This window comes from Brachionichthys hirsutus, chromosome 10, assembly GCF_040956055.1.
Source record: "Brachionichthys hirsutus isolate HB-005 chromosome 10, CSIRO-AGI_Bhir_v1, whole genome shotgun sequence".
In the NCBI taxonomy this organism is placed as follows: domain Eukaryota; kingdom Metazoa; phylum Chordata; class Actinopteri; order Lophiiformes; family Brachionichthyidae; genus Brachionichthys; species Brachionichthys hirsutus.
This window is the reverse complement of record NC_090906.1, coordinates 5,367,778-5,392,576: the sequence shown is the minus strand read 5'-3', so window position 1 is coordinate 5,392,576 and position 24,799 is coordinate 5,367,778. Positions and strand designations below refer to the sequence as shown.

Genomic DNA, 24,799 nt, shown 5'->3' with positions numbered 1-24,799 from the left:
GATGACAGTGGACAATAACAAATGTTATGCTGGAGATTCAATGTCAAAATGAAACAATGAAAACTGAACAAATTTGACTCAGTTAAGTGCAACTCAACTAACGCTGAGGTTTTGAATCCGCAAGAGAAAGCACTAATTTTACTGTTAAAATGTAAGAACGCTAAAATGCTATTTTATACAATTGCATAATAAAACCTCTTTGATAAAAATGACATTACATTAAAAAGATCCGGCTGTTTCCAGCACATTTCCACACTTTCTCAACTGTTCTTTTGGAGAACATGAGTAAATAAATCAGTCTTTTGTTTGGCTGCCGCTCGATGACACGACTCACTGAATGCCCTTCTGCTGCTCCAGTCAGATATGGTGTTATCTCACTGGTGGAAAAAGTCAGCCGCCAGTCAGGGGCCAGCGGAAGACGAGTTTAATCGCCAGGCAGTCGCTCATGACCGCGCTCACTGGGCCAGTTTGCGGATGTTGTCAAGGAGTCTCTTGCTGTATTCTCTGTGGTTGACCGGCTGGATGTCCATTACAGTTACTTTCACTCGACGCTCGTCCTGAAGAGGGAAGAAAAGGGCGAGTTAAGGGTCGCAGCATGCGAGAGAGGTATTGCTGCTCTACATGGCCGACAGCATTCATCAAATACATGTTAAAGACAATTCATTCTCTGGAGACTGACACACTGTAAAACATTATTCACAACCCCGACACAAAGGTGTGAGGGTTCAACAACTGGTTGAACCCATCATTCATCCTTGGATGCCTGTGACATCATCAATGGTTGACTGGCTGTCCCTCCTTAAGACACCTTCGGTAGGGACCCGTCACTGCAGACTGGAACACCCAACATGAGCTTTAGTTTTGGAGATGCTTCGAGCCATCACAGTGTGACCCTTGTCAAATATCCTCAGATCCTTGTATTCGCATTATATTACAGTTACGCTTCCAAAGCATCGAACTTTGAGGAGAAAAACATTCACTTGCTGTCAGGACTAGAACAAGAGGTCATATTTGCAGCCCTGTGTAAATCCACAATATAATTTAAATGTACAAAGCTCTTAATGTTTCAGGCACCAACATACCTTCAAGAGCTCACAGAGCCCAAGTAACCACATAGAACATTATGCTCAAGTATTACTTGGAAGCTCTGGAGCCTCCAATGCAGAACGACAGCCACAGATTTCTGTAGAATCGTGTTTAGGCCTAGACCTGCTCTTCTTGTGAAGTGCTTTCATATAATAACTGTTGTAATTAGTTTCCTCCCACCACAAAAATTAGTAAAATTAGTTGTGTGTGTGTGTGTGTGTGAGAGAATGATTGTCTGACTGATGAACTGGCGACTTGTCCAGGGTGTACCCCACCTCTCGCTGATTGAGCACGACCCGGTAATGGGCAAAGCAGTTCGGAAGATGAATGAATGAATGAATGAATAACAAACCAAACCAAACCTCCTCGGTGGAGGGAATAATGAGTTGGAATCTCTTGAAGACATAATGACAAAAATATTCAATTATAATATCTGTCACTATATACAGGATTAATCCAGAGCCAATCGATTAGCAATGGCGCCAGCATGACCAGCACTTTAACATTTGACCATTAGCCCGTATGATTCAGCACCTCCATTAGAAACGCTCCCATTTGCATCGACCTGAGGACGTGAGGCATATTAAACAATACAGTGGGCCAATCGGACAAAGGTGGCATGTTGTGTATAAAATAATTGTCTTCCAGAGGACCAGAATATGGTGAGTAAGAGGGCTGCTGAAGAGAATGTGCATATGTAATATTCAAATCACACATGGAGAAAAACAATTGCCTCATGGCCGGGCAGTCACCCCTATTTTCTGACTCTATTTTGCATGCTGGAATGTGTTGCTTAATTCTGGGGAATTAACACACACATTTATCCACATGACACACCTGCTTTAAAGAGCACATCCTCTCAAAGAATAAATTAGATTCTGTAGCAAAATATAAAGTTGTACAAAGAAGAACAGCCCAGTGGAGAAATGGTTGGATAATGATGTACCAGAGAGTTAAATGTGAATGACGATTATAAAGGCATCTACAAATTTGTCTTCGGTTTCTAGTCCTTCATTCCTACAGGGACTGGCCACTGAGAATCTTTTTCAAGGTTGCCCCGAATAAATTACGCAATGTTGCTTCTGTAAACAAACAAACAAAACAAAAAAAAGTATTAAGTATTAAATATTAAGTATTAATATTAGTTTAATATTTGAAAGCCTATTTAAATGTTCTACTTTATCTTGAAATGTCTCAATAAACACATTTATTACACGTGTGATTACAACATGATCTATCCTAATGACTTTGTTGAGGCTAAGTGTCTGATTAACCACAAAATATCCTTCCTCAGTTAGGCTCCACCCCAAGCGTGATGATAATCGCCGCCGTTGTCTGTGTAAACATCCATTTGGCGCAAAATCTCTCAATTACAATGATCAATTACAGCGTAAAGTTCGGAGAAGCCAGTCCAAAAAGTTTGTCTATCTATTATCTGTACTCTGCTCTAGAATAAAGCAAAATTGAGTTAATGAACAAGAGAGGCTCAAACGGAACTTTTCAAACAGGAGCTCTGTTGTCCCTCGTCTCTGTGCCCCATCCTATGAATAATGACAAAGCACAAAATGTGTCATTTCTTTCTTAAGTGCTGACGTCTCCTTACATTGTTCTATTTTTATGAAAGCACTGCGGTCTGTCTGATCTTTGTCTTGTATCACATTCGGAGGTTTATGAGAAAGAACTGAGCAACTGGATCAGACGGCGCCGCCGTTCTCAGCTGGTCTTTTTGAATCACAAGCTCTGACTCACAAAAAAAAACCTTTCGACTTTAACTAACAATGATCTTCCCTTCATGGAACACTTCATCGCTCTTGTTCGACCTCGGATCAATTCTCACGCCTTTCCCACGTTACAAAAATGTGACAATGGATGAGAAACATGAATTGAGAAGTTAAGACTAATGTCATCGAAGCGTGCCCTGAAACACCTGCTCGTGTCTTCTGCTTGGTAAAATTCTATCTCAGTGAAAGAAATCATTCTTTAAGTGATATTACTGAATTACTTATATGGCATTACTTTACATTATTTGTACTTTACAGATAATACAATTTGGGCGGGGCGTAACCTGTAAACAGCACTTGTGTGTGTTGTGTAGAAGAAAAAGAGCTTGTGAGCTCACTTTCAGGCACGTTAGCGTCAAGCCAAGGGTGTAGTTAAAATGTTTAAAATCGATTAGTGCAAATCAAAGTAAAGATATTTCAAGTGTGAGAAAAAAAAAGGGACAAATGGAGACCGGTTTCTACCCACAATAGGTCACCTTCAGGACGGGACTGGATGACGGTGCAAACCTGAGAGGACAGCAGGAGGCTGATGCAAGAGGTCGCTATGGTTGTCATAGTAATAATTTGCAGTGTAGCAATAAATTATTCCAATAACTCGCCTTACTTTCTCCTCATTTATAACAGCACAGCCCCCATTGACACCGGCAACAATGACAGAAGACCATCATTTAACAAAACGGCTCTAAAAATTTATTTTTTCATTGCGAACGATTAAAAGAAAAGAAAGTAGTGAATATAAAAAAATTCAGTAAGTCTCTCTCTCTCTCTGGAGTAATTTATTCAGACGGTCGCCTCCTCTGGCTGACTGCGCCACGCTTTCATAAGGCTGCCATTGTCGTTATGACACGTGGAAGTGACGTGTCACACAATAGTTTTGTAATTAAATCATTTCACGTCCCGGTAATAATTCAGGTTCCTCCTGACTTTAACAAATCTCTCTGTATATGTAATACGACTGCAGCTACACAGAACACAGAACAGTACTTGCCTGAACTCGAATAATTCCTCATCGAAAAGCATTTGCATCGTTTTCACGAAGCTCATTCCAGACCAGTGGCTTTTGAACTCTGCATTCCCTGTAGGCTTCCTCCAGGTCGGGACGCATCATTAATCCTACATCTCAATCCTTCCACTCAGACTCTTGGTATGTGCCCCATGACGTAATAATTTAACTAATTAGGCTGAGACAGATAATAGCTAAATGCTAATTAGAGCCTAATTAAGAGAAATGAATCCACAGCTGCATCTGTTTTCTGTTATCCAAAGTGCACCAACAACTCCCTTGTCACTGATGCTATGGTAATTGAAATGATTCTAGATTATTGTTGTGTGAATGGCATTGCGTCGTTATTCAATTGTACTTTGCAGCGTCTGGCTTTGTGGCTTCATAAGCTCGGGACCTTATTTCAGCGAAAAAAACAAAGCGACAACAATAAACGGTTATTGTTCACATTTTTGTGTGTTCACCGAAAGCAAAGCAAGCTCCTCCAACACTTGTACTAATCACAATTTGGAAAGCATCTTTGAGCAACCAGCTCATGCTGGTGATCAGTAAATACTTTGTACAATCTATAAGCAGTTTAAGCTTTGTCATCTCATCACGCTGTAACCATCGTGCTTTCATTCCAACAGAAATCTTGCCAAAGGAAGTTCTTGTCGGATCTAACATAAACAGAATCCTTACACACAAGACTCGAGTGTATTTGATCCACGATCCACAGTCATGTTGATCGATAATCTCATGCTTCATCTCCGTCGTCATCGTCCGTTTTTTTCTTCTCACTGCTATCCTTACGGCTTGCTTTCTTTGGACCCATCACTTATTATAAAACATATTCATTGATACAGCCAAAATCACTGAAGGAGTGAAGCGTGATTGGAGCGTGCAGCGTTCGGCCATCGAGCGTCAGCGTCTGGAAGCGTGCTCGCATCTCAAATTTATGTTTGCATCTCAAAGCAAAATATTGCTTTCAGGCTGGCTCGTATCTCGGAATGCTCGTATATCGAGGTGTTACGCTAATATGTTAGAAATAAGAAACGTCTCTTCCATTTGTTCAGAATAGCAATAAGACAGTAAAACACATGCGCTGCCCAATCAGAGTTCGGTATTCCTGCAAAGAAGACATTACTGAAGAAATGCTTGCCGCTTGCAGGAAAATGATGAGCACAATGGAATGTTATCTTCTGCTCTTCTATTCCAGGGAAACAAAATTGCATTGCATTGTGGTCCTGCTAACTGTAGCCACTTACATTGTACGTCTCCAGCTTGACTCTGTTGTTAAAGATGTACGTTTTCAATTTAGCTTTCTGGAAGACTTCATCAAACGCAGCCTCATCCTTGGGATCACATACACACACACACACAAACAAAATAGATACACAGTGAGGCTTCGTATTGAAGTAAGAACTCCTGGGACATTTTCTCCAGTCCGCAACTTCAAAAAACTAATTTAAAGTTCGGACATGGTTTTAAGATTAAGTTTAAAATTAGGTTTAGGTTATTGTTTAGGGGAAAGATTCAGATAATGGTACGAGAGTCTTCACAGCAGCAGAAAGAGGCGTGTGTGTGTGTGTCTTACCGTTTCCCGGAGCCGCCCCAGTGCTTCGGCACTGTGACCTAAGAGGACCTCAGCTGCGTCCCGGAAACATGTCACCCACTGGTTATCGCCAAAGTCTGCCAAGTTAGCCTGCGAGTCAGACAGAGATGAGGAAAGGAGGGAGAGGTTATTCGTGTGTGTGTGCATGTTGGGGCGTTGTGACATGTGGGGCCAACAAGCATTGGTAATGTTCAATGTGTGTAACTCACAGAAAGAATGAGTCTGTATTTAAAGATGGGGAACTCTCCGTTACACTTCTCACAGTGGTACAGTCCATCCTGCCGGTCGATGACCTTCTTGTAGCAGCCTGCGGACGGGCAGCCCTTGTACAGACAACTGTCCTTACGAGTGTGCAATAACGTCGCCACACAGCTGAAATAGTCTGCCTGAGAAGAGAGCAAAACTATAAAGATTAATAACAATAATAAAAAACGGTTGTAATTTCAACATTTTACGGGTGGCAATTAATTTTCAAGTGCTGCTCCCAACATAAACACGTCCGAACCAAAAGGGACCTTAAAGACTGCAGCAGAATCATGGAAATGGTTTCATCCTGCATCAAGAATGTGACAAATGTCACACCACATTAACCGATTCCTGACCGCTCATTTATCAAGAGCACGGCCTTAAAGTTTAATCTCACTTTACAGGGCTGCACAGAGAACACTTATCTCACATTCGCCCTTAAAAATAGACCCCAGTAAAAAAATACATTTCAATGTAGAGCCAAAACAAATGGGGGGTGGGGGGGGGGGCACTAGGAGTGCAATATGTAGTGAGAAAATGTACTGAAGGGTGAAATAATTCCTGCTGGAGCTGGAAGAAGAGACAAAGCTGCCTTATAATCCAACAGCTAAATACTGTCCTTCACAATAAGGCAAAACAATACGCTGGTCCTGGCAACAGAAGATGACTCCAGGCAACAATGTTTAAAGAGCATCTAATTTCACTATTTTAGCTTCCTCCTTTCGATGTGTTGGAGCTAGAGGATGTGAAAAGTAGAAGGATAGCGGCAGCGTGTCCCTTTGACTACCTCGTAGTCGTCTTGTATCATTAAAATTTCAGAACACACTCATCTGTTTCTTTTCTTAGACTTGAGAGGAGGGCCTTACGTAACCTACAAAATACAGCCAGATGAATCTGAACCATCTCAACTCCTCCACTTGCAACATGTAATAAACGCCCCAGTCACTATTCATGAGTTCTTATTGGCTATTTGTAATATTTATGAAGCCAGCGTCTTTAACTGACTGTCAGTCAGCAGTCTGACTGATTATATCAAATAATTATGTCGTCTATCACTGAATGTAAAGACTCTGAGCCTCTTGTTTTTGCTCTGAAAATAACACAAATGTGTTTGAACACAAAATAGCAGACGTTTTTAAATGCTATGTGCGCTGGGAGACGAGACCTCGGCACGGCAAACAAGATCTGAAAAGGTGCAGAACCGAAATGTCATCAAAGCGTTTGTTATGTAGGAGGCTCCATCTCGGGTAGAGGAACACGACAGCAGGTGGCTCAGGCTGAAAGAACATAATGAGCCAGCGCTTGCCCAGCGTACAAAGAGTCAGTCACGCTTTTGTGGTCGAGTACGATGACCAATGTAAAAAATGGTGTTTTTGGATTACCGAAAATCACAAACCAACTCTTTTCTTTTGCTCAATGAATAACGATCCTAAAACAAAAAACCTCACCTTAAACTTTCTGACACGCAGCAAATGTCAAGATACTAAAGCGCAGAAGAAGCTGAGCGACACTTTCAGCAGTTTAGAGGGACGTGAATGAAGTCAAAGCAAACTTGGCATCGCCGTTAAAACGGCTGCCAACAAGTCATTCCAGCCGGTCCATGCATGCTGTTTACACATCTCGAGCTGACACGCAAACAATCTCAGAGCGGTTTAAAAAGAGCGCTCCAGAATTCTATGCATAATAGATGGCAGATGAGATGAACCGTGGCTTCCATCTCTAATACATTAGCTCTTCTAATTCCTGCACACGCACACACAAAGTTATACGCATATAAGAAAAGAACTTTCACATTTGCAATACACATGCAATGAACCTTTCATTTAGGGATTTAAATTAAAATGCAGTCACACAGCATCAAATTAAAATGCAGCAATGCCGCAGTCATTCATACAGATATTAGCACCTTAAGCGCAGAACACACACACACTGCTCAAAATCAACAGCTAAAAAGCAAACAAATGCAAATTTTGGAGGGGAGAAATAAAAGCTATCCTCTCATCCTGTGGAGGAGCACAGCATTTGATTTCCATAAATATAATACAGCAAAATGAGCTGTGTCCCATTGGAAGAGGCACACGCATGTACACGTGCGCCTGCACGCACACATGGATATCAGAGACAAGACATGTTTTTCTTAGCTCCACCAGAGGGTACATATCTACCAGGAGAGCAGACCTTAAGATGTTGGAAATACAGCCAGAATGTGAAATGAAATCCTTTCAAATGCGTTCTAAACAACTACAAGCCACAGCTGGGCCAGACTAATTACTAATGTTGGCCTAAATGAGTCTATCAAAGACTCTCTGTAGGATGCTGGCCAGATTAGCTCTGTCTCGCTAGAGAGAGAGAGAGACACACACAACCCACTCATTCTGTAAAGCAGCATTTAGAGCTCTGGGTGTGAACGGGCCGCTGCTCCCTGCATCCCCTCTGATATTGACCGGTACCGTCCTGTGTCCCATGACCTCTACAGATACCGTCAGTCAGGCTCGGAGCTCGCTGACACTTTCTTACCGCGAGCTAGCACTCACTCATAATTTGTCCACCCAGCCAGAACCCCTCCCAAACACTTACTAAGGAGGTTGTTTCTTTTTTTTAATTAGGACAATTTCTCCCTTTAGCAACAGCCCTCTGCCTCCTCAACACTCCACTCCCAAGTTTCCGCCCGCGTCCCTGCCTCGTCACATTGTGCAGACTTGGGCAGATTGGAGCGCTGGAGGAGGTGGGGGGAAGGTGGCAGGACGAGAGGAAAGGATGCTTCTCTTTCAGCGCTTGCTGAGGGCTGATGATATTGGCAGATACTACAAAGAATGTGTGGATAGAGGTCAACAGGATCTGGGCTGCAGTGATTGCAGCCCAACTAAACCACTCCAAATAAATCCCCCTGTATTTGCAGTCATCACCCTGTTCCTCCTGTGATTCTTCTCCCCCCCCCCCCCCCCCCGTATTCCATTGTGTACACAGAAGCTTTGGGGTAAAGTGCCAACCTTCAGGGCACTGAGGAGAACATCATGACGAATGCTGCACATAAACACAAAAATATTTGTGTCGACAGCCTTCTGCAAATCATTTGCATTCTTATCACATATAATCCATGTGTCCCCTTTCTGGCACTTAGATGCAATTTGAATGTACACATGGAAGGGCAACCAAGTGAAAATCTTTGTCACGTAATTCACACGGCATTGCATGTCAACTTTAATGCTTGTCCCAAAATCCAAACCAAACACACACACACACACACACACATGCATATTGCTACAATAAATAGAAATGGGTAGGAGGCAATAACATCCAGACACACGTTGCTGCAGTCACACACTTACATGGAGGCAGGGTAAATTGGTAGAACATTACATTTGGTTCCTTTAAAATTAGAAGCTAATGATTTGAATTCTATCACAACCAGCGCTGCAGCGGCAGCATGTGACAGACGGCCTCCTCCCAGTTGTTGGTGGTGTGCAGAGCAGAGAGAGAAAAGAGAAGACGGCAAAGAAAAGAAATCAAGCTATAGCTCAGAGAGCACAGACCTCCGCCAAAGAGCTCATACCCCTCCTAACCGGATTCCCACCGTCCACATGGTGATCTGGATCATCATCAAAAGGGTCTATATTGTTCTTGGTATCTTTATACACCAACCATGAAAAGTAAAAATGAATCGGAGCTGATTTTGGAATCCACAAATCCTCATTCTGGATCCGATGCAGAAGACATTAGACACATTACGACTATGATTTTTGGTGTTGCCACACTCCTCACTGCTTTTTCTTGAAGCATCTCTCACCACAGTCCATCCATTTCTCCAACTCTATCACTTAAAAAGATTTGATTAGAATCTCAATTGATTTTGAAGCTTACTTATAAGAGGTTTCTAATTAAGCTTGAGGGATGGGGAGTGACTCGTTAGAGATAAACCGAATTAATTAGGCAGAAGGTTTGAGTGCCATATGACGCGATACTTGTACTACTTTTAGTAGAAAGAAGTATAATTTGGCATGAGAACACTTCTTAAAATGGCACACGTTCTCACTTGCCCCTTCAGTGGCGTGTGGCACTTCAAATCTGCAACGTTAATAAGTGGGATATTCAGAATCACCCGCCCACAGCTAAAGCAAATCAAGCGTTAACTACCGTAACCACTGAAGTCAAAGGCAGACCCAGCTCAGAGCATCTTTATTTACAATAAATAAAGGAGTAGTACGGCCCTTTGTTTGTCTCAAAGCTAATATGCAGGCGAGCCAGATGCAGACAGATTTTCATAAATGCCTTTTTGACAGTTTAGTTCCCCTGTGTGTGGAGCTACAGGACGATAAGTACGGTAACCACTCTTCACATTAAATCGCGTCAACATTAGGAGTTTACCGCACAGCTTTGGAAAAATGTTTTCTCCAGCACCGTAACTGGGTGTTGACTCTGTATTTACAACCCTGGGAGATTTTCCACCATCACACTCCTCTGCGCTGCAGCTATGCTGATGTTCCGTCATCTTTGGAGGTTTTTCTTTCATTCGTCTTCAAACAGTAGCAGCTGCCTGAGCGAGAGAAGGATTTTTCTGACTTCCACATCAATCTGCTTCCAGTCAAAGTTTCTGAGAAAGAACTGGCTCAGAGATAAAACAAATAAAACAAATAGTGAGATTTACTAATTTCTTCATTTCCATCTGATCGGCTGTACACTCCCTGTCCTGTGATAAACACTTTATAATTATTATTTCACACGTAGATCAATCTACAACTAAAGTGAACGGAAACAAAAAGAATTGAAATCCCAACATAAACAGCAAAATGACAAGAACTAGTTTTGTACATATATGCAGTACTCTTCAGTGTATTTTTATGACAGAGACCATTTTTCTATATACAAGCAGGAGTTCCTACTCGAAGAATAAATAGTCGTCAGATTTGTGGGGGGGATTTAGGCACGTTTCGTTTCCCAGTCCAATCGATTAGTTGTTTAAATGTCAAACAACACATAGTCTGAGACGACGTAAATGTTGGACAAGATGTTCACGTCCAAAGGACCATGGAGGTCATTTCAGTTTTTTTAGACTTCTATCTCTGAGATTTACTGTCATTTGTTTGGTCCAACGCTTTATAGACTCACTTTTCTTTTCTTTATATTGGATTCTGACTTCTTATTTTCCAGACTAACGTCTTTAATTAGAAACAGCGCATGTACGTGCATTAACTCGTGCCCTGCACCTTCTCTATGTGTCCCATGTGTTCATTTTTGACGTCGCTCAGTGCTTTCCAGTTCGTCTTAGCGCCGCCCGTCATCGACGTCATCTCTGTCAGTGATTGGCTGTCGAGTGTATGGCCTTTCTGGTCAAACCTGCGGGTACAAATAATATGAGCATAAACAGGTTATTGCACCACAACAAACAGATATATAATAAATAGAATAAATATTTAAGTGAAGTGATAAAAACATTAAATGAAGAATGAACAGTGTGCATGTGAACGCACCTGACAATCTCTGGAGGCTATGCTGAAAGTGTGTCTATTGCTTAATATTTACAAACTCACAAACATGCTATGCTGCGATCAACTAGAGAAACTATCTTAAGTCAAGACTGATTCACTTAATCTCTGATCTGATTTACATTCCCTGCATATATATCCTAAAATCTATTCTGTCGGGACTCGGGATGTGGCCCATCTGTTATGGATAAATCCATTCATGCATCCAGCAGATATTTAATCAGTAACAGTTAAATATTTGGACACACAATGCCTCATTCACTGAAGAAAGAAAAGTACCCACTATATCTATTAATTATTCAAGCTTTTTGAAAGACCCTTTAAAATTGTAATGGATCAGTGAGCCTGCTGCTCTGCATTCCAGATGTGCAGAACAATCTATAATCATTGAAGGTAATCTGTTTCTCTTAATTATGCAAGTAAGCCCGGTCAAAACAATCACACGAAGCACTGCATTAGCACAGGAAGTGGAGTCAGACAGACACGCTTTGTCTTTGTAAAGTGCCGACCTTAAAAAATAAAAATAAAGAAGTGCTAGTTGAATAACATTTATTCTGTCAGCATGTAAACCAGAGAGAGGAGCAAATAGCAAAATCTAGAAGAGGGAAAGACAGGGAATAGAGAAGAACAAAATAAGAAATTAAGAAGGATTAAACGCCCTATTTTGTTTTTTTACCCCAAAAAACATCAGGATGAAATGTTGCATTGTTCAACACATATTAAAGTTATCTGAAGAGGACAGCTACCCCTTGTGACATGTCCTCCATGAGTATTATTTATTTTGTGTATACTATTAAAATGACAGATTTCCAGTCATCTTAAAACATAATTTCCATGAAAAAAATACAATCTTTGAGGGAAAACCCACTTATTATGATTATATAACGTGTAAAGTTTGGTGAAGAAGTTTTGTCTAGTTTGTGAGATACGCTTTTGAAAATGAAAGATAGCTCTGTGCAACACACACAGCTTGCACATATGCACGCTGAAGCATGACACCCGCGCGCACACACACACACACACACAGAGAAAATAATTAATGAATTCATTTTTCAGTGCTGGCAAGAGCTGAGAACAGCCTTAATGAAAGAATGAGTCATTATTTAAAACTCCACCACAGGAGCTGCTATAATAAAACCTAGTTTGATGCTGCTCCATCTTTCTGCTCATTTTAAGTAGCAGTCAGAAATAACCCTGCTTGCTTTTCTGTTGTTCCCTCCATCCGATGCCGTCTACATCCTGTCTGGAGTCCCGCTGAGACCGGGGAGGCCACGTGCCACCACGTCTACTGACATGTGATTATTAGGAGAAGCATGTGTGCAGGGTCAGGCTGAGGTTCACGTACATGTATGGCATTACAGCAACAAGAAGTTACCGTCTCTGCCATCAAGCGACTGGACTTCCACGCCCGCTGCACATACCAGCATACGGACAACTCTGTGTGTTGATGAGTGCGAGCGTTAGCGCACGGATGCACGCCAGCGTGACTCACCAGGCCCTCAGTCTGAAGGCCTCCGGTATCTCTGGGTTGACCATGACTGCGGAGCTATACAGAGCAGACACAGATCTGCCGGCGAAATCGGACAAGCGAGCGCCTTTGATGGCCACCACAGGCTGACCAGAGCTGTCAAACCTCTCTGCCTGGAGGGAGGAAAGAACTGCGTCAAAGACAAATATGGATGATGGGGAACAACAGACAGTAATAGCAGCCATCAGCATCTCACATGTCCGGAATGCAGCGTGCTGGGGACACCAGAAAGCAATATGTGGTGTAGTTTGCCTTTATAATACGACAACCTAACAAGTTAATTAGAAGGTCGCATAAGGATTTTGGAGAAGGGCAGGGATTAGCTCTTGCCGATTTGAATGAGCTTACAGAAGAATTGTGCCCTTTCGTGCACATTAAAGAGTATTTAGCCTTCAGTTTCAGATCGGGGGACCTGAAGGTCATGGGAACGATTTGACCTGTCCAACGGTTACAAGCAGCAAACCGAATAAAACAGCTAAATGTGCAGGAGCAGAGATGGGATCTCTTCCTGACAGTAGCGATACACTCATCTCGCCATGCGATACACGACATTCAACCCACGATACGATTCGTAACGATTTGATACAGGTACATCATTTTCTGAAGGATTTTAAAGGGACAGTGATTTTGGTGACAATGGAGAGTTAAAGTGCAGCAAGCGGCCTTCTTTGGCAGATTTCTTTAGCTCGATACTGAAAATATGAGGAGCGACTAGCCAGGCTAGCCACCAGGTTAAGTCAGATTTTTGTTCAGGAATAGAAACTTCACGTTTGCATGACACAGATTGCAAAACCGCTATACTTCTGTCCAAATCGTCGCTTTCCTTTTTGTTTTTAAACCCGAAATGCTCCCACACATCTGCTTTTAAGCATGCAGGCGCTGGATTTCGACTCCCTCTAACCGGAAGAGAGAGACGACGGCTCTGAGTAACTTGCTAGAAATGCTCTACATCGACCCTAGCGGGGGGGGGGGGGGGATTTGAATGGGGCTTAATGTATTCATACTCACGGCTGAAAGATCGATACTCTCTGGGCAATCAAAATATCGATATATATCGCAGAATTGACAAAACTGCTCAGCTCTACCTGACAGGGTTGCACAAACATGAGTGTTTAGAGTCTGTTCTGAACTCCAAATCCATCCCCAGATACAAAGAGAGCGTAAGAAGAGAGAGAGAGAGAGAGAAGCGAAAGCGATTATTGTTATTACCTCCTCCCTCCACAATGTGGCGACCACCCCTTTGCCGGTTGGGTCTACGAGGTTGAGGGCCCGCTTGGAGATTTCTTTGCTGGTTTTCGTGACGACACGCGACACATCCTCCGCACTCTTACACACTCCGATCACATCTAAAGACACAGAGGGAAAACCACGACGTGGTATAAACACAGTTAATGCGGGAATATAGGCAGGCAATTGATTCCTAGAAGGTGAAAAAGGAAGTAAAAGCCATGTGACAAGTGCCTTTTGAAAAAGTATTTACATGCCGAGATGCAAAAGACATTTATTGTCTCTATGTACATGGTGTAGTATTGGTAAAGAAGATCATAGCAGACATTTGACTCGCATCTAAAGTGAGAGCAGACTGGCATAAATGTCATCCCAGTGTGGATAACACCCAGGACCAAACTTCACATCACAACAAACACACTCAGTCATGTTTCCGCTGAGCCTGGACTAAATTATATGATAAATATTCACTAAATGAAGCGAACCTACAGGCTTCAGAATGAAAAGAATATAAAACAATGACCAATGGCCACTAATATTTAAAAGTCCATGTCCATAAGAAGCTCCTATTTACTTGCTGAAAAGCCAATCATGATGCCCTCTGGAGCCTTCCTGGAAACAAACATTCAATTTAGTCATCAATTGAATGTTTGTTTAGTCACCCCCCCCCCCCAAAAAAAACTCCCACTTCTAATCTGCTTTCCTTGGAATCTGACAAAAGTCTTGAATGCATTTCCTTTCAAACAAAATATCTGACAAATACCTTTCTTCTACATTCGTGCTTGCAGCATTAACCATCTTCTTCTTGGACTTCATCCTCCGGCCTGCTACTTTTTCTAAACTCTTCCTCCCTTCCTCTGTCTGGGCTCTCTGTAATCCCATTATGATTAAGACGATGGCATCCACCTCTGAACTCCATTATCACCACCGGAGCAGAATGACAGTTCTCATTACTATGTTATAATCCCCTATTTAACAGGAGTGCGGAATGAGGGGGGGGGGGCAGATGACACACAGGACTTCACGCTGGCCCTCAGCGACCGACACAAACACACTCGTCCAGGTAAACTGCTCTAAACTCTTATTGTGCTGCTGTGCTGGATTGAATTGTTTGCAGCTTGTAGAAAGTTAAATCCTCACTCTTCACCTCTTATCACTGCCACCGTTACAGAATCTTTAGCGTCTCACCTGTCACTCATTCCATTAATAATACTAAGCAGGCAGCCGGGAGCAAACTGTAGCATCGCTCATTTCAACTGCATTTTACACTTGGACCATCGCAATGTTCCCGTCGCCCAGATAAGACATCCCTATCAGGCTCAGAGTCGAGACGTCAACGCAGCTAACCTTCCTAAAAATGACCAGTGAAATGAGCATAATCTGATTTTTATCACTCCTCTTATCTATATCCCTGAATTAACTGTTCCTCTGACCCTGGAATAATGCATTCTCTTAAGACACCCAGCATTGATCGGGACATTCATGTCTATTGCCTCAGGTTTTTTTTTTTTTACATATATATCTATAAACTGTAATTCTCAATAAATGTTAAATGGCTTGGTGGGGCTAAAACCTCACAGCAGTCACCAGATCCACCAGCTCACTCCTGGTTCTGTTCTGTTCAGTTCTATAAATAGATTAATTAAGTCTTATTGAAGAATTGTTTCTTTTACCAACGATGGTGCCCGCGTCTCTCTCTTCCAGTTCTGCAATGGGTACAAAGTTGCACTGCACATGTGGGACACCCGCTCCGTCATCACATGGCACAATGGATGAATCGGAGAGGAGGGTGATCTCGTACTCATTCTTCAGTGTGCAGTACTGTTTGTTGGCAACCTTCAGAGTACCCTTGGAGATGTAGTACACCTGTGAAGAAGGGGTGAAAACGGTTATACAACTGGAAAAAATAAAATAAAATATTCGACGTTACTGCTTGAGAACCTGAAGTGACAGAAAGGGATGAACGATTAATTGACTCTGAAAGGCAAGTTACTGAAAAAGCATAAGTTCAACCAAAACCTCTTAAGACTGAAAAAATCTTTCACGTGCAACAAAGATGTGGCTTCATGTTGTCTAATTTAACAGAAAATAAGAAGCATCTCAGAGCAAAACAGATGAAAGGCACTATTTAAACTTATGAACTATTGTTTCATAAATTTAGACCCCCCCCCCCCCCATCCCATCCCATCCCATCCCATCCGCAGCCCACACAGAGCAAAGGGGGCGAAACTAATGTCATGAGCATTCTACCCACTCAGCGTCAGACACACCCAGCCACTGATCTGTCAATACTCAGATCAGGAAGGGAAGATGAAGTCATTCCTTTATTTATCTTTAAAGGGCAGAGGGCACAAATTGGATCCTGGGCTCTGCTTGGAGTGTTACGATTGACAAGTTCCTTTGAGCAAGCTATTCTTCAGCTGGTTCCTGAGACTGGTGCTAACTCTGGCTTTGTTCATCTCTCACTGTCATCCAGCAACTAAAATTGAAACTTCTTTCAATATATATATACCATATATATATATATGATACAGTCATTAACAATAAATTAAAACTAATTTATTTCAAGAAATGTTTCGGGAAAAAAACAAATCATGGATCCAGCCAATTCTGACCTAGTTCAGAATTCAGTGGTTCTTTTTTTTAGGCACACGACGTTCTGTTTCATGAATTTACACAAATTGACTGAAAGTACAAAATCCATTGGGGAAAAAACTTTGAGTACCATTATTTCCTTGAAGTATTGTGAGCTACGAATATCGTGTATCATTTCAAGAAGCTCTGATCTCAGCAAGTGAGGATGTCTGGTGAGTGGAATCTGTTCACCTTGCCTTGCTCCACTAGAGAGTAAAACGTGTCCGCTTCATTGTTGAAAGCTGTGATCCTGATTTCTCCCTGTTAAATGGCATATTTTCATTAAACATTTGGATTGAAATATGAAAAACAGCAAAGTGTGACGTGCGTTAAGAAGCATGCACGTTATCGAGACATTCAGGCCTCCAGTACTCACACTCTCATCGACTATCTCAAAGGAGAACAGTCGGCCTTCTCCTCTGGAGTTACTCCATGTCCGGATATTGGACTTACTGGTTACCCGTGCTTTGACCGTCCACCTAGAAATACACACACACACACACAAAACACAATAAAGACAATAAGGCATTATAAACTACATGTCAACAAAGCTAACTTGGAAAAACAATGTGCTGTGAAGTGATGACTTCTACTCTACAGAATCAATCGCTCGCTGTCTGCAGACGTTATAAAAGATCTAATGAACAAGACAGTTGATTGTAGGCTGCTGACAACCTTGGAATGTGACTAAATAAAGAAAAGAAAAATCACAAACACATTAAAATAGGAAGAAAAGAAGGAACTGCATGCAGAAGCATCTGAAAATGCAGAGACCCCCCCCCCCCCCCCCCCCCACAGACGCCCCTCGTACATATTCTTGGAAAGATCTTGCATTGTCTTTCAACCGCTGTATAAAAGCCAAATTGATCACTGATCAAAATCTTAGTGTTGCTAATGTTTCATATGACTCCGTCATAAACTGCATTGAACCTAAGCTAAAATAAAATAATAATAAATAAATGAAAATAAAGATCTGCTTTTTAAAGGTGAAAATGAATATCACACTTAAAGAGCAGCCTTTTTATTAACGTCCACTGAAACAATCATCTCACTCCGTCAGGTTTGTTTCAAAGACTGAACTCGGACCAACTCCTGGATGCACTTTTAGTTCTGTTTTTAATCACAGCCAGCAGAGCTCTGTAGTTTATGTGGCAGCGGGCTGCTAGAATATGTTAAGTCTGCATGTGGATGATATTTATGGAGGTGCCGTGGCTTGAAGCTCGAGCACATTGACTGCATGCACCTTCACCTGGCAGACAAATCGAGGCTCAAGCAATTTCAATCATTCTGTATTTGACAAACATGGCAAGAGACGGAGCACATGAATGCAGCGCACGCTATTGCTAATAAACAAGCTACTGGAGAAGAAAAATCCAGTCGGGGGGGGACACTGAGGACAGTGAAGCAGACTGTACTTATTAAGACCTTGCTGCATGTGGGGGTGAGTACCACACACCGTTTCCTGTTGAGCAATTCTCTGAAAAAGGTATGTGCACCCCGGATTAGAGAACCTGAGCATAAAACCCAGCAGGACCCGTCGTTGAAGAGTCAGTTTCTGGGGCCGCATTGGACTGTTCAGTTCAGTTCCATGCATGAACAGAATACAAGTACAAAAACACCATGTGTACTTTATGCTTTTACATGCATGAGCACCCACAAACATGCTTCCAAGTATGCTGCTAAGTGCTAGTCAGAACTGACAGCGAATAAGGAAGCAGAGTCCCAGCATGAGCGGAAAGCGTTTCGTGCATGAATGAGCACGAGGGAAAAGAGTCACAGTGAAATCATAACGTTCACCCAGTGGTTGTCATTTGCATAAAGTTCTGTTCTCATCTATGCAGAGTTTAATTTGTGAGCAATTTATTTTACATAAAATGCACATGTACAAGGAAGTAAACACACAAGACTTACTTGCTTAGGTAGGGGTTGAGATATGCAATAGGAACCGACATTGGTGACGCACCTGGTGACGCAGCGTTCCCCTTACAGGGTGAAAACTTTGAGGGTGAATTTCCCACAAAACCTTTCACATTGCCTCCAGGGGGAGGAAGATGTTCTGGAAAACAGTGAGATGTGTGATTAAAGTGAGATTAACGTGAGTTAGGTTTACTCACTGTAACAGCAGTTTCAAACAAATACACTAAATATAGTCATTTGAAGGACCGCGTTGTTATTTTTCTTGTTTAAATAACTTTCTTATATGTGTTCTCAAGTTTCAAATAAAAATACCGATGCAAACCATTAGAGACGGTGGTGCAGGTGGTTGAGCGGGTTGTCCTGTGATCGAGATTGGCGGTTCAATTCCCAGCTCCGGCACGTGTCCTCGGCATCCTTCCAATGATATAGTCCCTCTCTCTGCTCTGGCCAAACCATCAAGGTCTGGTCTCTCTGACCTTGTCTCCAAAACATCTATTACTCCTCAAGATGCCGATGTTCTCCCAAGGAGAACGTCGGCATCTTCATCTCCTCCACTTCTATCTCCGCCTCCTGTCTTTTCCTCAGAGGGGACCTTCTCATTGCATCAGCTTGTGCAAATTAATGCAACTGTTTTTCATTCTGGGCTGCCAATTAAATACAAATGTGTATTCATAATTCATAATTTTTTAGCGAATAAAATCAATTAGGATTAGTCATCAGAACATCAGTCTCATGGCCGAAGCAGCAGGTTTTATCTGTAAATCCTCATCTTCACCACATTCATGCATCTCAATGATTTTATTTCTGTTCAAAGCTAAGTAAAAACAACTTTAATCTTGTCTAACACAAATTTTTTATTAAATACTAAATAAGCTGTATATAATGAGTAATACAAAAGATAAATAAAGAAGCACAATATAAGGAAAATAAAAAAGATGTTTTCATTTAAAAACCTCACACATATTCTGAGAAGTTGGGAACAAGTTTCCTTTGTTTCTGAAGCTTCGGTTCAGCTTTTGTTTAAAGCCAGAATAATTTAACAGCTCTGATGAGTCACAAAATCACAAGTTGTTGCGTCACCTCCCACAATAAAACAGCATCAGCCCTATGAGCGGCGATTCAGGAGAGATATTTGGCTGCTGTCTTTTGAACTTTTGAATCGTCTATCATATCGAGAAAGAGAAAATGAGAATTGTTCTGGAAAAAAGATGGAAATCCTCAGAGACCACTCCCCTGATTTAAGCTCCTGCTCCGAACTACAACAAAATCTCACCCTTTTGATACCATCATTTGCAGGTGTCTGTGTGTGTGTGTGTGTGTGTGTGTCATGAACAAATTCCAAGGGGAAATCACAGATTTAACAGCGATTTTCAGGCGAGGGGTAATTAACATCAATATTCATACGCACGCCGTCTGGATGGAGGAGTAGAGAGGGAGGGGAGTGCTGGTGGAAAAAAAAGAGGAGCACGTGTGTGGGGATCGCTGGATCGCTGGAAAAGCAAAGTCACAGAAAAATACATCACGGCTACTCGTTTTTTGTGATTAACATCGGTGCCATATCCTGATACACGTGCAGGTAACGTATTCAACAAGGCTAACACTGAAAAAGAGACATAATACTCTATTATAAAGAATATGACTACAAATCACAGTGTGTGAGTGTGAGCGCTGCTAGTACACATCTGTGTATCCACTCCTGCTGCTGCTGATGTGTCCGTACTTGTATGGTTTTTGTATTTTGTATTTTATCATTACTGTTAGATGTAGCACGACTTCACCGAGAAACGTTCCGAGTCAGTGAACACTCACTGACAATGGCAATAAACTACTTCTGATTCTGATTCTGATTCTGATGAGAAAGAGAAGCACTTGGAAGGATAAAGTAACATGCAGAGAAGAGTCAGTCACGAATAATGAATATTTTTAACTGCATCACTTCAAGAACAGCGACTAATGAGCATCCGCCCGAACGCAGCGGCGGCTGGGGTGCAACCTTCGCTTCTTCACCTGCTGCTTGAGGGTTTTCCTTTTCTCAGTCACGTGACTCAAGTGCTTTTTTTAACCTTTTCTTTAACCAGGAACATCAAGTTGAGATACAAGCGTTCATCTTCCAGAGAATCCTGCGTAGAGAGAGTCGGCTTAATGTTACATGCTTACAACATTTCTGATGATTTTCGCCGACACCAAAGAAAAGGATTTCTCTGACCACGACTTCCCATTGCTAGGCTTGCAGTGGCCATGGATCAGAACAGAACGTGCTGATAGAGGTGCCCTTCCATTAATATAATTACACGTCCTCCATCTTTCAGTCTATGACCTGGGAACTGATCGAGGTCTGCCGTAGAACCTGCCCGATGTGGGTCTCAATCTCATGGATGTGGCTTTTATTTGCTACTATAATCATTTTTCTTCTTTAGGATTTCATTCAAACACATTATTTCTATTTATTTAGTAAAAGTAGAAATGAACAATAGCAACGAAAATGCTCTCATTATTCAGGTTTACTGAGAAAATGATCTGGAGCGTGCTTAATTTGAATGTCAAACTATTCATTCAAAAAAAGTTATTTTCTTCATCAGCATTTTACCTTGTTATTTTCTGTTTTAAACGCATATTATCTGGGGAAAGTGCATGTACTTATCAGCCGTGCCGCAGCAGTTATTATCGGTGCTGAAATATCCAGCCTGAGCCTAAACAGGAGGGATTTGCTGTACCTGCAGCCCCTCACAGGATTCTGGAATGCTTCTTGTAACTTGTGCTAAACTCTTTGTGATAAGCACATTCATCGTCCATTGATATTATTTTTTATCTGCTCCAACGGAGCAATAAATCTACAACTGTTATTGGAGCATTCATTCTTTCTACACACTATGGGGCTGTTGAGGATTAGTCATAACACTAGTGAGTGTATAAGTGTGTGTGTGTGTGTGTGTGTGTGTGTGTGAGTGGTGTGGGTAGATAAGTCTATATCTTAATTGTTGTTTTGCAGTACTAACTATACTGTTAGTTTGGTCTAAATATTTGTCGCATCTACTTTTAGTGATTGTTTTTAGCTCTCACGTTCCTCCTAGAAAAGGCAAGAGGAAGACACACCAGTGAAGGGAATAGGAGTTATGTCAGCACGGTCGAATCATCCAGGGAGTCACCGTTTCTCACGGACTGTAAAACCCGGATAGAGGCCTGAACTCAATCCTCATAATAAAAGGAGGCTAAATCACCATTACGCTGCCTGCACCTCATTAAAAGTAGTCAATGTCATGGAAAAGACAAAAAAAAAAAGAATATCACTGAGATTAAGCAGAGAAGCAAAGGTTTGTTTTTTGTGATCTCTGAGATAACGAGGTAACAGCTTTCTCTTTGCTAAGAAAATCAGACAACTCTTTCTCTCCCTCCATGTAGCACCTCAGGGGGATTCAGTCCACAACAATATATTCATGAAGCCAAGAACTGGAGGAAACATCATCCGCCACAAACTCCATTCACAACACACACACTCACAGAGACACACCTACACCTGCAAACATACAAGGTATACGTACCAAGCGCTCATTAACCATCCACATGTTGAAATTATCCGCTAATGGAGGAAAATCGGTGTTTCTGCCACATGAATAAAAAAAGCAATGCCAATGTTCAGGGCAGCTGGTGGCATGAGACAACAGCGGGACGAAGCCTAAACTAAAAAGAAAATCCTACAAAGCACATCCTGCAGCCACTTTTCGGTAAATACTTAGTGGCTGAGGGCAAAAGTTGGCAACTATGCACTCCACCTGCCACATTAGCATGTGAGCAAAGTGGTAATAGTGCACAGCGAGACGCAAACATGGAGCAATTAAGGTGAAGGAACTTCCACTAATTTGCCGCTTGCTGTTCTTACGCCTTAATCTGGGTTAAGAGCCTTAATCCTCCGGCTCTAGATTAAAGCCTGGAATCTTTGAATGAAAACTGGATTAACAAAGACTTTGCTGGTCCCAGTTAAGAGTACTGCAGAACAGCAGCACTGTGGAGAAAAAGCAACGAGAGAACTGCAAATCCTTCCAATCTGAAACAGAAGCCTTCTCTCGGTAGGTAACCAGCGCCCTCTGTTGGTGAAAGGAGGGACTGAAAGAATACACTGTTAATAAATACTAAAATATGTTGTCGTTTAGTAAACGTGTGAAAACTATTACGCTGAGGGGAAACAGATGGCTTTTAAAAAACACAACAGCTCATCAGAGAAAGCTCAAAATCTTGTTGAATTAGTCATTACTTGACAATTGTGTTATTAGTCATGAATATGGTTTTGTCCTGCATGGGCATTATTTGTCAAAATGTTGCTTCAGCACGACTGCCGGATAAAGAAAGAACCGACTCAGTTCACCTTCCTTAACTGAATGAAGAGATGCAAAGTTTATGTAAACAGACTCGGAGATAGAACCTGCAATCAAAGGTTTGGGGGTGTTTTGCTTCTAAAAATGCACTGAACAAAGTCCCCATCAATGAGGAACAACAATGCAAAGTAGTCACTAAACAGGTTTACTGTTATAACAGTTCTACTAACTGTGACTTTCACACAGAACTCACTGTTCTCGTTCTCAGCGGAGGGTCCAGGTACTGCAGCGGATGGAGGGGAGGCCGGGACAGATGTGCTGGTCGAGGCAAGCTCCTGCGGGGACGATGTTTGATCTGCACGTCAAAAGTACACTGTGAGGGACCAGCAGAGGCTATTTACTTGCTTCTTAATACATGTAGAACTCAAAAGTACCCACACCTTCTTTGTTATATAGAACAGGACTTCCAATCTGCCCTCCGGTTTCCTCAGCCGTCTGCAAAATGTCGATGTCCAACACAATCACCAGAATCCTGGAACAACAACAAGAAGAAGGTAAAGAATGTGGCCAAAGAGGATTATATGGAGAAAAGAAGATAAAAACGACAACAACAACAACAAGGGCGTAAACACAATTAAAGCACAAACACACACCTGCCATCTGAGAACCAGGTGATCTTGGTCCGCGTCAGCCTACACACACAGTAAGGTAGCAGCAGGTTATTTTCAGCCAGATGGTTCAGGTGTGTGGCCAGAAGGAAGACTGCGTCCACAAACACATAGGTGTAAAGATTACTCAACTATAGTTACCAAACAAGAATAGTCCATTTTCTTCTGAGGTTGAGATTTTTCCTTTTCCTATCGCTCTTTATAATTCACGATATCACTCTTGACGCATTGAATATGTCGTGTGTTTTCTTTAAAATCTATTTAGAGAACTTCAAATACTCACGAGAGCCATGGTGCCGCCCATCGCTCATCAGGAGCCGGTACGTGCTTGGACCGGAGCTATTAGGGACTTCACGGAGCTTCTGAAACACGGAAGGGAAAGCAATACTTGTATGGTTTGTTTTCAGTTTCATCTAGCATTGTGTGTATGGGGGGGGGGTTAAAGTTCAAACCCGTGGCATTTAACTGATCAAACTGTTCCGTTTGACTCTGTTGCCACGAACAGACACGATAATAAATCGCACATAAACATGACATACAGTGAGGAGGGTTCATTAATGCACCTTCCAGCTAAAACTAAAACTTTGTTACTTTTATTACTATAATTATTTCTTTTAGCCAGTATACAGTGGAGGTTTAAATATGAACCACATCAATTGGTGTCCTCACCAGCAGCTGCAGCACTGGACGATCCATCTCTGAGCTTTTGAACAGGGCCTTCACAACAACAACAACAACAACAACAACAACAACAACAACACAGACTTTTTAAGTTTCACGTCACATTAGCAGGCTTCTAATGGCCAAAAGAGTGAGATGTTTTAACCGGTAATGCCTGTCCTGCGCCATCATTTGAGCACGTACAGAAAATAAGCAATTAATTGATGCACAAATACAGAATTGCACGCTCCAGATCAACCTCAGAAAAAGACTGTTGCTAAATGCATCGTTTTGGGGCGTTAGCAGCTGTACTAGCTATAAGGGCTACGGTGCTAAATGCAAACACAAAGAGTCAAGACAGAAATAAAATTAAAAATACTCGTTTATACTTATTCCTTACTTCAAACGCCCCCTGTGTGAGTTTTCCACTCATGTCTCGAGTTTGGAGAGGTTTTTTTTATACCACAAGCTTTTTCCTCAATGAGGAGAAATGGAACTTATCGCGAGAGTAGAGGAGATATTATTTTCGTCTCGTTGCTCGTTGCGTGAAAAACCTTCACGGGATATGGTAAATTTACTGCCTTCAAAATAAAGCTGCGTATCCCTCCAAACACTCGGTCAAGGACCCACGACGATTAATATTGAACGATATTTGCATGATA

At 41.9% G+C, this 24,799-nt stretch overlaps 1 protein-coding gene across 1 annotated transcript; it reads right to left on the bottom strand.

Moving 5' to 3' along the window:
* Nucleotides 1-24,570, bottom strand: LOC137900557 (replication protein A 70 kDa DNA-binding subunit-like). The gene is made up of 17 exons (XM_068744664.1): nucleotides 24,538-24,570; nucleotides 24,147-24,194; nucleotides 23,761-23,839; nucleotides 23,463-23,571; nucleotides 23,250-23,341; nucleotides 23,063-23,164; nucleotides 18,494-18,638; nucleotides 16,959-17,061; nucleotides 16,775-16,843; nucleotides 15,622-15,814; nucleotides 13,931-14,067; nucleotides 12,686-12,834; nucleotides 10,915-11,044; nucleotides 5,674-5,850; nucleotides 5,447-5,554; nucleotides 5,118-5,204; nucleotides 1-557 (listed from the first exon to the last, which is right to left on the bottom strand). Exons 1-17 carry the CDS (start codon nucleotides 24,568-24,570, stop codon nucleotides 456-458), a joined length of 1,863 nt encoding a protein of 620 aa, XP_068600765.1. The 3' UTR covers nucleotides 1-455.
* Between the last annotated feature and the right edge of the window lie 229 nt (nucleotides 24,571-24,799).